Source organism: Catharus ustulatus, chromosome 6 (assembly GCF_009819885.2).
Source record: "Catharus ustulatus isolate bCatUst1 chromosome 6, bCatUst1.pri.v2, whole genome shotgun sequence".
NCBI lineage: Eukaryota > Metazoa > Chordata > Aves > Passeriformes > Turdidae > Catharus > Catharus ustulatus.
This window is the reverse complement of record NC_046226.1, coordinates 5,507,384-5,522,683: the sequence shown is the minus strand read 5'-3', so window position 1 is coordinate 5,522,683 and position 15,300 is coordinate 5,507,384. Positions and strand designations below refer to the sequence as shown.

At 51.5% G+C, this 15,300-nt stretch overlaps 3 protein-coding genes across 3 annotated transcripts; 2 read left to right on the top strand and 1 right to left on the bottom strand.

Moving 5' to 3' along the window:
* Positions 1 to 307: 307 nt before the first annotated feature.
* On the bottom strand, positions 308 to 4,993 carry LOC116998266 (JNK1/MAPK8 associated membrane protein). Its single transcript, XM_033063785.1, has 7 exons — positions 4,900 to 4,993; positions 4,657 to 4,748; positions 3,964 to 4,118; positions 2,771 to 2,977; positions 1,925 to 2,106; positions 1,200 to 1,276; positions 308 to 887 (listed from the first exon to the last, which is right to left on the bottom strand). Exons 1-7 carry the CDS (start codon positions 4,910 to 4,912, stop codon positions 669 to 671), a joined length of 945 nt encoding a protein of 314 aa, XP_032919676.1. The 5' UTR covers positions 4,913 to 4,993; the 3' UTR covers positions 308 to 668.
* Positions 4,994 to 5,156: 163 nt separating this feature from the next.
* L3HYPDH (trans-L-3-hydroxyproline dehydratase) lies at positions 5,157 to 8,315 on the top strand. Its single transcript, XM_033062767.1, has 5 exons — positions 5,157 to 5,727; positions 5,966 to 6,135; positions 6,386 to 6,508; positions 7,378 to 7,515; positions 7,843 to 8,315. The coding sequence occupies exons 1-5, from the start codon at positions 5,184 to 5,186 to the stop codon at positions 7,966 to 7,968; spliced, it is 1,101 nt and encodes a 366-aa protein (XP_032918658.1). The 5' UTR covers positions 5,157 to 5,183; the 3' UTR covers positions 7,969 to 8,315.
* Positions 8,316 to 9,829: 1,514 nt separating this feature from the next.
* Positions 9,830 to 12,368, top strand: GPR135 (G protein-coupled receptor 135). The gene has a single exon (XM_033062750.1). It carries the CDS (start codon positions 9,830 to 9,832, stop codon positions 11,096 to 11,098), a length of 1,269 nt encoding a protein of 422 aa, XP_032918641.1. The 3' UTR covers positions 11,099 to 12,368.
* The last annotated feature ends 2,932 nt before the right edge of the window (positions 12,369 to 15,300 follow it).

Genomic DNA, 15,300 nt, shown 5'->3' with positions numbered 1-15,300 from the left:
TCTTCCTCTAGACCCTCTACAGCATCAAGTTTGGTGATCAATACACTCAGCTATCAAAAAAAGAAAATCTTTAATCTGATCTACTTAATGCTCTCCAGGAAGGTCTCCATATATGAAGCACACAAGAGCATAAACTCTACTTTGTAAAGAATTTTACAGTGCATTTCTTCTCTAGCAGTCAGACTCAAACATCATGAGGAATCATGCACATGGTTTATCTTTTGATGAAAGGAAGAAGACAGTCTGTTTCCACTGGTGGGGGATAGAAACTAGAGTATGTGATGAAAAAATCAAGTTCTCTGGTATATTCAAGCTTTATTTTTTTTATTAAAGTCTATTCAAAACCAGGCTCTATTTTTTTATTCAAAGATTGTGTTAGGAAATGAACAATACACAAACAAACCATTGTACTAGGATGTGTCACAAGCTTTTTATACAGATTCACAGTGATACATAGATAAAAAGACATTGCTTTTGATCTATACCAGATACTCAGGAAGAATACAAAGTGCAGCTTTTTAATATTATACAGTCTCACCCAGAGGTGTTTCACCAGAAGACTGGCACATAAACAACTTCCTTTTGAAAACACAAGTTTCCAAAGCAGGACAAGCACTAAAATTGCTTCATCCAGATCAGTGGGACAGAGTTGTTGGCTCAGGCTCCTTTTAATGTCCATTCCCACCTTCGGAGAGGATGCGTGAGGGCTCTGTGTACTTTGCTGTCATCAAGTAGAAGAGGGCAGGGGCAGGTACCAAGGCAAGCAAAGGCAGGTCCTGCTCAAGCTTATCCAGTTTGGAAATGGAGATGATTCCATAGGCATGAAGTAGCCAGTGGCTGAAGAGGACAACAAGCCTTTTCTTCCTCACGAGCAGATCCTTGAAAAACTTGCAAAATAAACACAATATCCTGTTAGCATTCAGCCTGTTACCCAGCACCTGAAATTTAAGAGGTGTGACAGGTAGAGCACAAAAACCATGTGAAGCCTCCTGGGTTTGAGCCCTTCCAACATGCACCCAGTTTTTCAGTGCACCATCAGAGGGAATTCTCACATGAGATTCCTCCAGCCAAAAGGAGAAGGGATAAAGGAAGAGTCTCAAATGTAAAATATACCACTGAGAAAAGGCAAGAGACAAAGTGGTCTCTGCTCATTCAACTGTTTTACTCTGAGTTTTAACATAGGAAATGTGTTTACCCACCTCCACTTCAGAAGCAGACATGTACACAGCCAGTGTGACCAAAGAGAGCACCAGGATGATGTATGGGAAGGCATAATCTAAAGGCAAACATGCAACACATTAGCAGGCAAAAAATGGCAGCTTATCCTTCCACAGAGAGAGTTTTTCCACAGGTGTGAAGCAAACTGAGCTGCCTCTTAGCATGGCACCACACATGCACAGCAGTGAGGGTCAGCCAAGCACAACCCTTCAGCTGTTCCCTCTGAGCTTTTCTGTTATCTCTCAGTGGAGCAACTCAACATTTACACCAGGAACTGAAAAAGGCACATAACGAGAAAAGTAGTCAGCCTGAGTGGGGATTTTGTGGCACCTCTCCAAATGTGACAGGAATGCTGGAAGCAAAACCAAAAATAGCCAATCTCCCCAAATTTACACTGAAATCCATCTCCCAATTTACACTGAAATCCATCTCCCAAATCAGACAAACTCTGAAGTACTTTCCTCTGACACCCCCTCCATTCCTTTTTTGGGAAAGGGACAGTCTCTAGCAGCACTGGCTGAGGCAAAGCAGTGTTGGTCAGGAGCCTGGTAAGGACAGAGCAATCTTTTCAGGTGAAATCCCTCAAAATAACCCTAAACAATATCCTTATTCCCAAAGCAAGAAGTGTCCCTTCCTTCTCTCCCTGAAGTCCTTTCTCAGAGTGCATTTATAATGTGTTCAGGAGTGTTTTTAGGAGAGAACTCACAGAGGAGGCCTCCTCCCACGGCCTGCAGCACAGTGAGGATGGGGAAGAAGTAGAGTGCTGCATAAATGCTTTTAAATCGGTCAGACCTTCCCAAACCACAGGCAATCTTCTTAACCAGGAGAGGCCGAAGCAGCATCATCAACACAAGACAGAAGGCATAATAGATAAACACAATGGTGTACCTAGGGAAAAAAAAATAAAAGTTCCTTAAAATGTGCAGTTTTCTCATAGAGATTCGGGTCACAACAAAGGAATTTAGGGTTAGTCAGTGAACTCTAGACTTTACAGGCAAAAGGTGTAAACACAGAATGATGGGCTCACTTTTCCTTAGGGGAAACAGTCAAGATGTTTTCCTTCCAAGGAAAGGAAAACAAAAAGAAAAAAAGTTTTAAGTTACATAGTGACAGGATGAGAGGACATAGTCTCAAACTGCACATGGGGAGGTTCAGGTTGGACATCAGGAGGAATTTCTTCACAGAAGGGGTGATCAGACACTGGAATGGGCTGACCAGGAAGGTGATGGAGTCACCATCCCTAGAGATGTTTAAGGAAAAACTGGAATTGGCACTCAGTGCCAGGGTGGTGTTGGGCCATAGGTTGGACTCAATGATCCCAGGGGTCTTTACCAACTAAACTGTGTGATAGCCTAGGCTATGCCACTTTGTCTGATTACTCAGAAAGTCATTAAGTGCTGCTAAATCTGTGTAAAACAGCCCAATACATGAAAGATTCAGGGGATTGTCACTGACCCCAGCTCTACTTGAACACTTTTGGCAGCTTCAAGGGACAGAAACCCAGCTGTACAAAGGGCAGGGGCAGGCAGCAGCAGGAACCCTCCACACTCACAGGGGGTACACGGCCTCGTGGGTGCAGTGCACTGTGGTGATGTAGTCAGGGCTGGGGTTGTAGAGCATGGTGTACCAGTCTGAGAGCTTCTTCACCCTGCAGGAGCGGATGTGCAGGGAGCCCACGGGGTCGCTGAGCAGCAGCGTCACCACGGCCGCCACGCTGCACTCCAGCAGCGCCGTCAGGTGCTGCAGCAGCGCGCTGGAGCTGCGGGACAACACACACTGTCACTGCCACACTGCCAGCTCCTGGCAAATCCCAGCAGCCAGGGGGCTGGGCAGGGCAGAGCCTTCCCTTAACCCAGCAGAGTTAAAACCTGCTGAGTGTGGAGACTCTGTGACAATCTCAGGTGATTTAGCGTGTAAAAGAAAAGCACAGTGAGCATAACGCACCACACATCTCAGAAGGGGTGACATTGCTACACGTGGTATGAGTAGCATTTCCAAAGCTGCAAGATGGTAAATATTCATATCTTAAACATTCCCAGTCCCCTATCTTTTCAGTGCTCATAGAATCACAGAATAATTCAGGTTACCAGGAAGTTTAAAGATTATCCAGCTCCAACTCCCTGCCACGGACAGGGACAGTTCACTACACTCCAGAGCCATCACTTCCTAAAAAACTCCAGTCTAACACCTAATGGCCACATGCAGCTGTGTATTTAAACCTCTTTTTAACAGAACTTCTCTGATGTAAAGGCCACAGCAGCTCTGCTATCAAGACCCAAAGCCAGAATACATGTTCCTAAAGAGAAAACTCAAACCCATCCTCTCATTGCACTTATGCAGCCCTGCTGACACTGACCCAGGAAAGAGGGGATGATACAACCTGCTGCTTCAGCCCAAACTGCCAGATGGACTGCACACCACCACATTAAAGGCGTACAGACATTGCCCTGAGGGCAGTGACTGGAAAGGGGGCCCTGCAGGACACTTTGTAAATAAATTCTCCTAAAGCTGCTCAAAACCTACATGCTACCATATCAACCAACAACAAGAGTGGCTCTGAGGAACCTGGTGTCCCCACCCACGAGAGAGAACTGGAACTGGATGATCTTTAAGGTTCCCCCTCAATAAAACCAATCTAGGATTCTAAGAACTGCCGGACAGTTCAGTTCAGTATCTCAGACAGATCACTCGTGGACAAAAAATTTCCAATTTTAAACAACTCATCTAGAGAAAGGGTACACAAACCTCTTCTTTCCAGAATACCACTCAATAAAGAACCAGTGTAAAACCAGGGGCAACATGGCCATGAAGCCGAGGTACAGCCAGTCATAGCGGTCTGGAGATCCCGTACATTCCCGGCAGATTTTGTTGTCATCGGTTCTTTGGCCTCTAGGACACACCTACAGAAAGCAGAGGTTGTATTTACAATCCCATCACCAACAGCAAATCACTGCAGTTAATGGAAAAACAGCTTGAAGATTGTCATCAACAGATAAAGAAACAGAGCAGATTTTTAAAGAGGCAAAACAATGACCCAAATAATTTCTCAATTTACACTTGCTCTCTCTGCCTTTTTTTATACAAACAAGGGTGAAGCATGATTAAAAGCCTTCATGCAAGCCTCCATTTTCCTCTCCTGCTGTCACACCACTCCCTTTCATCACAGCTCCCTCACCAGGCTGCTCACAACCACTGTTCTCATTTCTTGTTTCCCTTTCATCCCACTGTTCCTGGATCTCGCTCTCCCTTAGCACTCCAACAAAATCGGCGTGCACAGTGACTTATTCCAGCGCAGCTCTCCACACCATCGCCTTCTGCTCCAGCTTTTCCAGCCCCTCCTCAGCTCGGGTTCATCACCGAGCCCCCAGCAGCTCCCGTTTGGCTCGGGGAGCTCTTCCTGCCCTGAGCCATCCCGCACCCGCCGAGCCCCGCACTCACCCCGCAGTCCCCGTACGTCTCCACGGAGCCATTCACCGACAGCACGGTCCTGCCGCAGTACAGCCCGAGGCAGGCGGGCTGGATCTCCACAGCTGTGGGGAGAGCGCGGGCCGCGTTACCGGGAGAGGCACCGAACGCCAGTCCCGGCCCGCTCCAGCCGCTGACAACACCCTCAACCCCATCCACATCCCCCTCCACCCCATCCCCAGCCCCGTCCCGGTGCCCCATCCCGGCCCGTGCTACCGGCGCGGAACATCGCGGTAACCCAGCAACCGCGCCCCGCTCCTTCCGCCGCGGCACTTCCGCTTCCGGCGCGGGTCGGCTCCGCCCGGGAACGCGGGCGCGGGAACACGCAGGGGGCGGGGCATTGGGGGCGCGGCTATTGCGATAGGCGTGGTCGTGGGGCGGAACCTCAATTTGGAGGGTGGGGTGTGGGCGTGGCCTCAGGCAGTGAGAGTCCAATGGAGCGCGGTCTCCCGTCTGTGGGCGTGGTCTCTCGGGGGTGTGGACCCGGCGGTGCGGGCGCGATGGCGGAGCAGGGCAGCGGTGACAGTGGCGGTGACGGAGCGGGACGGGCGCTGCCGCCCCACTCGCCCTCGGGCGTGGTGCTGCAGACGGTGGAGATGCACACGGGCGGCGAGCCGCTGCGCATCATCCCGCGGCTGGAGGCGGCGGAGCAGGCGGCGGCGGCGGGGCTGTCGCTGCTGTCGCTGCGGCGGGAGGTGGCGGCCAGGCAGGACCACGTGCGGCGGGCGCTGATGCACGAGCCGCGCGGCCACGCCGGCATGTACGGGGCCGTGGTGGTGCGCGGCGCGGCGGCCGCGGAGGGCGCGCACCTGGCGGCCCTGTTCCTGCACTGCGCCGGCTACAGCGCCATGTGCGGCCACGCCGTCATGGCCCTCGGCCGCTTCGCCCTCGACTACGGGCTGGTGCCAGCGCCCACCCGCCCCGAGACCGCCGTCCTCCTGCGCTGCCCCTGCGGGCCCGTCACCGCCTTCGTGCCCTGGGACGGCCGCCGCAGCGGCAACCCCGTGCGCTTCCACAGCGTGCCCGCCTTCGCTGCCGCCACCGGTGGGGACCAGTGGGTTTGTGGGGGGTTGGTGGTGGCTGGGCTGAGGGGCATCTGGTAGTTATGTTCCTAGTTCCACTGTTCTTCAGAAATCATCAGGGGTGCTGTAAGGTGCCATGGGAGTACTCAAATTATTATCCCCATCCACTGCCCTCGCATGCGGCTGGGTTCCTTCACTCTGTGCAAGCCCAAGGCTCAGCACAGTTTTGCCTCCTCACTTTCCTCCCTTTCTCTGCTCAGACTTGGCCATTGATGTCCCTGGCCATGGGAAGGTGATGGTTGACATTGGCTATGGTGGCACTTTCTACGCCTTCCTCAGTGCCGAGCAGCTGGGCCTTGATGTGTGCTCTTCAAAGACCAGAGACCTTGTCAGTGCAGCCAGTGCAGTGACAGAAGCGGTGAAGAAACAGGTATGGGGGAGCACTGGGGCATCCCAGCATGTTCCCTTTGCTGTGACTCAGGATGGTGGGAGAGTCCCATCCTCCTGGCCCCATGCTGAATTTCAGAGTCCTTACAAGGACAGGAGACTCTGTTATCTGCGAAGCAGAGATGGAAACACAGCAATGTGTCCTTATCCCCTTCCTCTGGTCTCTCACAGAAGCTGCACTGCACACATTCTGCTGTTGTGTGTGTTTGTGACCCTCTCTGTGCTGTTCCCAGTTCAAGCTTCATCACCCTGAGAGTGAAGACCTGGCTTTCCTCTATGGCACCATACTGACAGATGGGAAAGATGCCTTTAGCGAGGAGCCCACCACCAACATCTGTGTGTTTGCAGATGAACAGGTACAGAAACAGGCTCTTCTCAGGCACAAGAGGCACCATAATTTTAACTCTGACCCTTAGATCCACTGCAAAGAAGAGAGACTGTTCTGATTCTTGGTTTGGACAGTGATTGCTTGTGCTGTTGTGTCTCTGGAGAGCTGAGTGTCGATGCACACATTCTAGTTTTGTTCCTAATAGCAGACATACCTCTACACAACTTTGATGGTGGTATTTTAGAAAGGTTCATACTCAAAACCTGTTGATTGTAATTTTCCAGGAGTTCAGGAGCTGAGACAGGATCCCAGCATAGTACATGTCCCTAAAGTCCTAATCCAGGGAACATCTGCTGGGGATGAACAACAGGAGAGAAATGAGGTGTTAAAATTCTGTTCTTGTCTGCAGTGCACAAGGTGTCACATAAATGGCAGGGGAAGTTGGAGTTTCCAGCAGTAAGGAGCATGGAGCACTGGTACAGGTTACCTCAGAACCTGGCTAAGATGTTAAAAACTGTTAAAAGCTGGTCAGGAGCCCCCTGAGCATGAAGAGAACCAATCTGGCCTTGAGATGTGATAATGGGGCAGGTGGTCTCAGCCCTTCTCAGTCCTTTTGAGGTGATGCTGGGAAGATTGCGAGTGCTCCTAAAAAGCCTCAGTGTTTATTACATCATTCATCCCTGATTGTGCCAAAGCCAATCACACAGTCCACAATTACCCCAAACCTGCTTCTTTTCTCCTTCTCAGTTGCAATGTGTATGATTCTCTACAAAACCCTGGGTTGGAGGGGTTCCCCCCCGAGTGCAGTGTAAAGGTGGCAGAGAGAACTGAGAGCCATCTCATTTTGTATTAAACCCCAAAATCTTGAGCTGCTTTAGGTTCATCTCTCTGCTGCAGGTTGACCGAAGTCCAACAGGTTCAGGAGTGACAGCTCGCATTGCCCTGCAGTACCACAAGGGACTCATCCAGCTGGGCCAGACCAGAACCTTCCGGAGCAGCACCACGGGCTCCTTGTTCACTGGGAAGGCAGAGAAGGCAAGTGGCTTCTGCTGGGCTCTCCCCCTGCCTCAAGGGCTGCTGGAAATGGGGGAGTGGGGAAGCAGAAAAGCCTTTCTGTGCCTGGGGAAGGTGTAGGAAGGAGGGATGTGCCTGTGGTCTTGCCCTCTCACAAACCTGGCACTTCAAGGATTTTTAGGACCTTGTTGTGTTGCATGGCTGCTGCACACTTTGGGATGTACCAGGGCAGGGCAGAGTGTTTAGAGAGGGATGTCTGCATAAATGCCAGGTAGCACTGGAATTCTGTGGGGTTGGGAAAGTGGAGAGCCTTCTGTTGCCCCTATCCTCATCCTAATCCCTCTGCAGGAAACCAAATTTGGGAATTACAATGCTGTCATTGTGGAAGTCTCAGGAGAAGCCTTTTACACGGGTACAGCCACCTTCACTGTCGAAGAGGAGGACCCACTGAAACACGGCTTCTTCTTCAAGTGACCCAAGCCACGGGTGGTGGCAGAGTCTCACTGATGGTGCTGGGCTTCTCCTGCCCAGGAATTTCTGTTTTGCTTCTCCACACGTTGCAACAGGAACAGCCTTGGGTGGTGTGACAGCATTTGTCACATTTCAGGATAACAGGCTTGTTGCCCTCTTGTGATTAGCAGGAGCACTGTGATTAGCATATACAAGCTGCTCTGAGAAGCTGCAGTATTTTTCTTCTTCCCAATAATTCACAGAAAACAGAGTTGGTCTTGCAGAGCTTCCTTCAAATTTACGTGCCTTCTCTATGTCTGCAAATTAGAAATTTCAAAGTTAGATTTCTATTAAATGCCAGCTGAAAACTCTGCCATTTTCCTTGTTTTCACTCACAGAGCTCATTTGCAGGATTCTGCTGAGTATGTCATGACTCTGGGTTCCAGTTGCTAGCTCTTGTTGTCTCCTGCTCAGCCAGCTGTGCTGCTCTGTCTCATGCCACAGCTTCCCTGCTCAGCTTGTCCAGACAACCCATTCCACACTCATTTCACCCCACCAGGGCTCTCCAGCATCCTGGGGCTGGATGCAGGTATTTGATCAGAATTTCCTATGTTCCTGCTGTGTGTCCATGCTGTGCTGCTTCCCTTAGCCTTCCTCTCTTGCTTATCTTGGACCACTGGCTGCAAATACCCTATGGTTAACTTTCAACAGGAGCAGCTGTGTTTGAAGGTCTGAGCCATTACGACCTTTGCTAATTATTTACTGATTTTTGTCCCAGTCCAGGGGCAGCTCGTGCAGCAGAGTGCAGTCAATGCTTGCTTTGCTGGAGTCCCTCCAGGGAAAAACCCAAGCATTTGCAGTGGCAGGAACAGAGCTTCAGACCTCTGGTGGCCTGTCACTTCCACTGTGTCTCTGGTCGAAATGGTGCTTGTTAAATAAAGACACTCGTGGGAGGAACTGGCATTTCTTAAAATGAACATGAAACTGAGAATGATCATCTCACAGAAGCTCTTGCAGCGGAAGGGAAAAAGTCAGACTGGTAAACTTAGATAAGGCTGGCACAGAAAACCTGGGAGGAATTTCTTCTGTCAGCGTGAAAATAACTTTGTAGCAGGAGAAAACAAAAATCCCTTGTGCTGCCAATAGAGGTTTTTTTTGGATGGTATCTGGGGCTCTTGCTCCCAGCTTTCCTGTAACCCCCTTGTAAGTCCCATACAGCCTCTGGTCCAGGAGAGCAGGAACTGACACACACATCCTCTGTGCTTGCATGAGCACACTCTTCCATGTGTTTTCATCTTCTGGACATCTCCCTTCTGATCAGCCCCTCAGCTTGAGAAAGAGCTGGGACAGCAAGTCACGAAGCCCAGCACAGGATGTTTGGAGGTTCTTCAGGCATTAACTGGGATGCATCCTTCATTACCTATTCTCTACCCCCCATACATAAGAAAATGTTCAGGTAGGGGCAGGCAGCTCTATCAGGGATAATAGTAGGGGAAAAGGCTCTTGCTGCCCATGTGGGGGTCCCTGGCCTGATCCCTCAATCCTGCAGCTGCTGATCGCTCAAGCCCCAGCCCGCTGAGCCGGGGTGGTGGTCCCGGCCTCCACCTGAGTGTCTCGGGGTAGCCGGTGCTTCGTGCTGGGCTGTGCGGGGAGAGGAGCTGCCAGGGAGCGCATCTGTGCGGACCCACCGCCGGCTCCGCTGTGGGGTGGGATCCAACAGCCCCTCTGCTCGCCTGTAGCGGCTCCGCTCCGCCGTCTCCGGGTCCAGCCGGGCCGGGCCGGGCCGGTTCCCCGGGCAACGGCGGCCGAGCGACGTCAGCGGCCGGGGGGGCCGGGAGCGGCGGGGCCTCTGCAGCCGCGGCGGGGCCGGGGCATGAGGCTGCGCATGGAGCCGGCGGCGGCCGTGCCGGGCAACCTCTCCCGCGGCGGCGGCAACGAGAGCGGCGGGGCGGCGGCGGCGGCGGGGCCGGGGGCGGGCTGGTCGGCGGCGGCGCTGGCCTCGCAAGCGGCCGCGCTGCTGCTCATCTTCGCCCTGTCGGCGCTGGGCAACGGGGCGGTGGTGCTGGTGATCGCCCGGCACCGGCAGCTCCGCACGGTCACCAACGCCTTCGTGCTGTCGCTGTCGCTGTCGGAGCTGCTGGGCGCCCTGCTGTGCCTGCCGCTGGCCTTCCTCAGCCTGCTCAGCCGCCCGCCCGGCGCTTGGCTCTTCGGGCAGCGCCTGTGCCTGGCCAGCGCCGCCCTGCACGCCGGGCTGGGCATCGCCGCCACGCTCACCATGGCCCTGCTCTCCTTCGACCGCTACTGTGCCATCGTGCGGCAGCCCCGGCACAAGATGGGCCGGCGCCGCGCCGCGCAGCTGCTGGCCGCGGTCTGGCTGGCGGCGCTGGCGCTGGCCGGGCCCTGGTACGGGCTAGCGGGCGAGGCGCACGGCGAAGCCCGGCCCGGTGCCTACCGCTGTGTCTACGTGCTGCCCTGGGGCTCCTCGCGGCTCGGGCCGCCCTACGGCGCTGCCCTCATCGTGCTGTGCTACCTGCTGCCCTTCGCCGTCATGTGCTTCTGCCACTTCAACATCTGCCGGGCGGTGCGGCTGGCCGAGAGCCGCGTCAGGCCGCTCACCACCTACGGGCACCTGCTGCGCGCCTACGGGGAGATGCGCACGGCCACCACGGTGCTCATCATGATCGTCTCCATCATCTGCTGCTGGGGGCCCTACTGCATCCTGGGGCTGGCCGCCGCCGCCGGCCGCCTGCCCTTCTCGCCCACCATGGACGCGGTGGCCAGCGGGATGGCCTGGGCCAACGGCGCCATCAACCCGCTCATCTACGCCGCCCGGAACCCCAACATCTCGGTGCTGCTGCGGCGCAGCCGGGAGGGTGGCTACAGGACTAGGAACAACATGGTGGCCTACCTGTCGGTGCCGGGCCGCCAGCCGGAGCCGCGGAGCCGGGCCGAGCGCGTCCGGGAGCGCTACATCAACCGGCACAGCGGCGCTCCGGGCAGCGCCCTGTCCTCCTCCAGCCCGGCCAGCGGCGGAGAGCTCGCCATGTGGGCCTGCAAGACTCCCGCCGTGCTCTTCTGTCGGGATGGGCAGCCCGACACCGTGTCGGAGGCCACCCTGAAGGCCAAAGCAGGCACCATCGACACCAGCCTCTGAAGGGATGGGAGCGGCACGGAGGCACCTGGCCCTGGGGCTGCCTCCCTGAGGAAGGGCCTGGTGCTTGGAGCCCTTTGCAGCCGGATAACCAGGAAACTGCGATGGGATTGTGTTTCTCCTCCTCTGTGTGAGCTCTGGTTTGGTGACCCAATCTCCAAGCAGCAAGAGCTGGGAAGGGAAATGCTCCTTCCTTTTCAGCATCCTGATGACATGGAGCTCAACTGCAAGAACAGGACAGTGTTGGCTCCAGACCTGCAGAATGTGCCACTGTGAAGCTCCGAGGCTGACACACCAAAGCATCCCAAACTGACTGAGTGACTGTGTGAGCTGTTTGCTAAGTGCCCAAAACGCGATTGAAAGCTGAGCACTGGCAGCTGGAAGCCACTCTGAAAACACCACACTGTGAAAAACGCTTCATGGCAGGAAAATGTTGCTTTTACCCTGTTACATGTGGAAGTGCCGATAGTCATCAAGTCACAGACTGTAGGACAGGCTGAAAAAGTGATCTATTTGTATTATTTTTTTTTAGTCTAAACTCTGAAGCATACCAAGAAAAGTAATTGTGAAGGGGAAGATGTATGATAGTGGGAGGGAAGGAAAGGAAGGTAATACCTCAGGTGTTGGAATTTCAGCAGCCTTTTCTCTTATTTTGCAGGTACAGTCAAAATACAACGAATATGAGAAACATGAGTTCCTCAGACAGACTGAAAAGTGTGTGGGTGTAAACTGTGGTGTGCACAAGATGTATGTTTTCTTTTTGAACTCATCGAAGTGTCTCACATCTCCAAGGTTTTTACCATAATTAGAGGAGCTGTGTGAGAAAAGTGTCTGAAAGGAGAGGTAAAGCAATACCACGTGTTCCCTGTGTGCTCTGCAGCATGTGAAATTGTGTATATGCATAGAAAAGATATTGTATTGGTAGCAGCAATCCATTGGAATACAATATTTCAAAACCAGCTGTTTGCTATTGAAAAAAAAAAAAAAAGGAAAATGACATCATGGAAGTGCGATTGCACAGTATAAATTCAAATGAATTTATCAGTGTAATCTTTTTCTTCAAGGTCCCAAAGCCTTAAATTAGTATTTTGAATCAGAAATTGAGACTTGGCCTTTGTCTTTTCCAGAATTAAGTGTGAGACAGTATTTTTCCTTGTACAGGCTTTAAAACTACAGTGTTTTGGTTTTACCGGATTTTTCAGCTGTTTGTGATGCAGGTGAACAGAGTACCATTATTTTGTGAGATGAGAAATAAATTGTCTTTTATGCAGGATATGGAAGTGTTTCAGCCTGGCATCATTCTCAGGCTGGTCTTGGGAGGGGAACTCCTGTAAAAAATTGCCAGATGAATGATAGCAGAGAGACATAATTTTTGTGAAATTTTAATGCAGCTGGTTTCCATCCTGTAAGCATTGCTGTAGCTTTCTTCTCTGATGCTCCTGAAGCCCATGAGGAAAAGATCTGATCCTGGACAACTCAGCACTGCTAATTTGCCCTGCAACTACTGGGTTTTGCAGGGTGAGCAGTGTCTTTTTGTTGTTTCAGAAAGAAGCTGTGCAGAAAGCCCCAGCTCTTCACAGGAGCTGATTGACAGTGAGTGAACACGGGTGGCTTGTTAGAAGGGCAACAGTTTTTGAATTGAAACAAAGCATTTTTGGCACACCTGCCCTTCCTCAGCAATGTGTGGCTAAGTGTAAATGGAAAAGGGGTGGTTGTGAGTGATGAGATTGGATTTAACTCTGACCTGGGTAGCTGCAGGTGGTACCAGGGAGATTGGAGGGGGGGATAATTGATCATGCAGAGCTTGTAGCTGAAAGCCCCTAAAAAGGGTGTCCTGCTCTCCTCAGTGCCTGGCTCTGGCCACCTTCCCTGTCCCCACCAGCCCAGTCACTCAGGCACTGAACAACCACTGATCCCCTCTTTTTCATACTGGTTTCCTTTTCTACTGATTTGTTGTCCTGACCAATGCACCACAGGCCAGGGAAACATCTCTGTGACAATCAGTTGAGGCAAGGGAAGGATTGGGAGCTGCTCTAGGAGTGGAGCTAACACAGTTTTCTAGGAAAGTGGCAGTGAAGCTGATATAACATAGGTTTCAGCATATTTTTAACAAGCTCAGGCTGGTGCATGTTAGTCTTGCATGTGAGGAGTTGAACGAGGGCAGCTGGCTGTGGTCACGGAGGCATCACAAATCGGCACATTTCTGTGAAATGCTAACTTGGGCAGTAGCAAGGGGAGATTCTTGACCTGATCCTCTTTGACATGGACCTGCTGCAGCTCCAGCAGAGAGTCAGCTTGTGTTTTAAAGCCGTGCCTGGCTTGTGTTTCTCAGAATCACAGAATCATGGAATCGTTTCAGTTGAAAAAGGCCCCTTGGGTCGTCAAATTCCAGCACTGCCAAATCTACCACTAACCCATAAGTGCCACATCTACATGTCTTTTCAATGCCTCCAGGGACTGTGACTTTACCACTTCCCTGGCAGCCTGTTCCAGTGTTTGGCAACATTGTCTGTGAAGAAATTTTCCCTAATATCAAATTTAAACTTCTTTTGGTGTGACTTGAAGCATTTTAATCTGATCCTGTTCATTTGTTACGTGGGAGAAGAGACCAACCCCACCTGGCTACAACCTCCCTTCAGGTAGTTGTAGAGAGGTCCCTTCCAAACCTCCTTTTCTCCTGGCTAAACACTCCTTCAGCCACTCCTCATATCACGTCACTGTTGAGCAAGTCAGGTACACAGGTCTCTACAGACACATTTTTAAATATATGTTTTAAAAAACACAACTGTACCACAAACAGCACAAACCACACTGAAGGCTGCAGGCTGCCTGCTGAAACAGTGTTTGAGATGCTGCTGTGTCCCAGCTCTGCTGAAGGCTGCTGCCTCTCACCCAGCATCACAGAGTGGGTGAGAAGGTCTGCACCTCGCAATGGCTCCATGTGTTCATCAGGGAGAAAGAAACCAGTGGATTGAGCTGCTGTTTTACTCTAGCTCTGAAAACTTTGCCTGTGGTTTCAGCTGCTTGTTTTTGGGTGAGAAAACATTGCAGCCAAGCCACTATGAGACATCACCCCCACATCTCCCACATGCCCATGCTGGTGTCACCCCACTTAGAGATCTCCTTTCTTTGGGCTGAAAAGCTCAGAAGGCAGGAAGACACTGATGTTTTAGACACTACAAAACTGGCTCTGAGTCTCCAACCCTCCAGCCTCTTTCCTTTTTCCTTCTTGAGACAAGCCTGGACAAAGCAAATTGCACAAATCTTATTTGCTCAAGCATATTTGAACATATTTTAGAGCACCAAAAATCACATGGATTATTCTGTACAAGATATTCAGCATAAGAGAAAGAGGAGTTCAAGTGATTTGAAGGCCAGTTCAGCTCTGGATACCGGAGACAACTTCAGTCAAAGGCAAATTAAAAATGAATCTTGGGGCTCTTTAGTCTCTTGTTGACTTTCCAGCATACTTAAACCCTCAGTTTAAGAGTACCTTACTATTTGGCAATGATAACATGCCACTGACAGAACTAATGCATTCTATCTTAGAAGGAAAACATTAAGTCTTGATGAATGACAAGCATTTTAGAACATACTGCTCTAGCTGCATGCAGTGGTAGTTTTCCTGCTGATTTAATCATCAGATTCATTCAAGTAGTTATTTTCCACTCCCTTCCTAATCTGTGGATGAAACCACCGTTCAAAGCAAATGCTGTGTGCATACCTTACGAAGTGTGAACAATTAGCAGTCCAATTAGCAGTATTTATAAGTGACAGCCAGATGGGCTGTAATAGCTGCCATCAATCACCAGAACTGGGAGAGCTCAGGAGTACAAAATACCCCATTGCTGTTTCTCTTTCAGCACTGGTGTTGATTCCTGTATCCAGCAGATGCCAGCAGAGACCTAAGCAGCCAGCACAGCTGTGCCGATCGTGATCCTGAGAAAATCCTCTTTCTGTTAATGAGATCAACCGCTCCCTCAGAACTGCTGCTTCCCAAATTTGAGCACTCAGGGTAGGGGTTGTGACTGATGCCCAAAGAGCACCTCACCAAAACCTAGTTTGAAAGACAGATTCAACACGTGCTGCTCTTTGGGAAGTTTGTTGTATGGGCTGAAATGAGTAATTTGGAAAGCACATCAGAAAAGTGGCTTTTTGTGCATGCAGTCCAGAGCTGCAAAACTGTAGCCTGGAGGGCTGGTGAG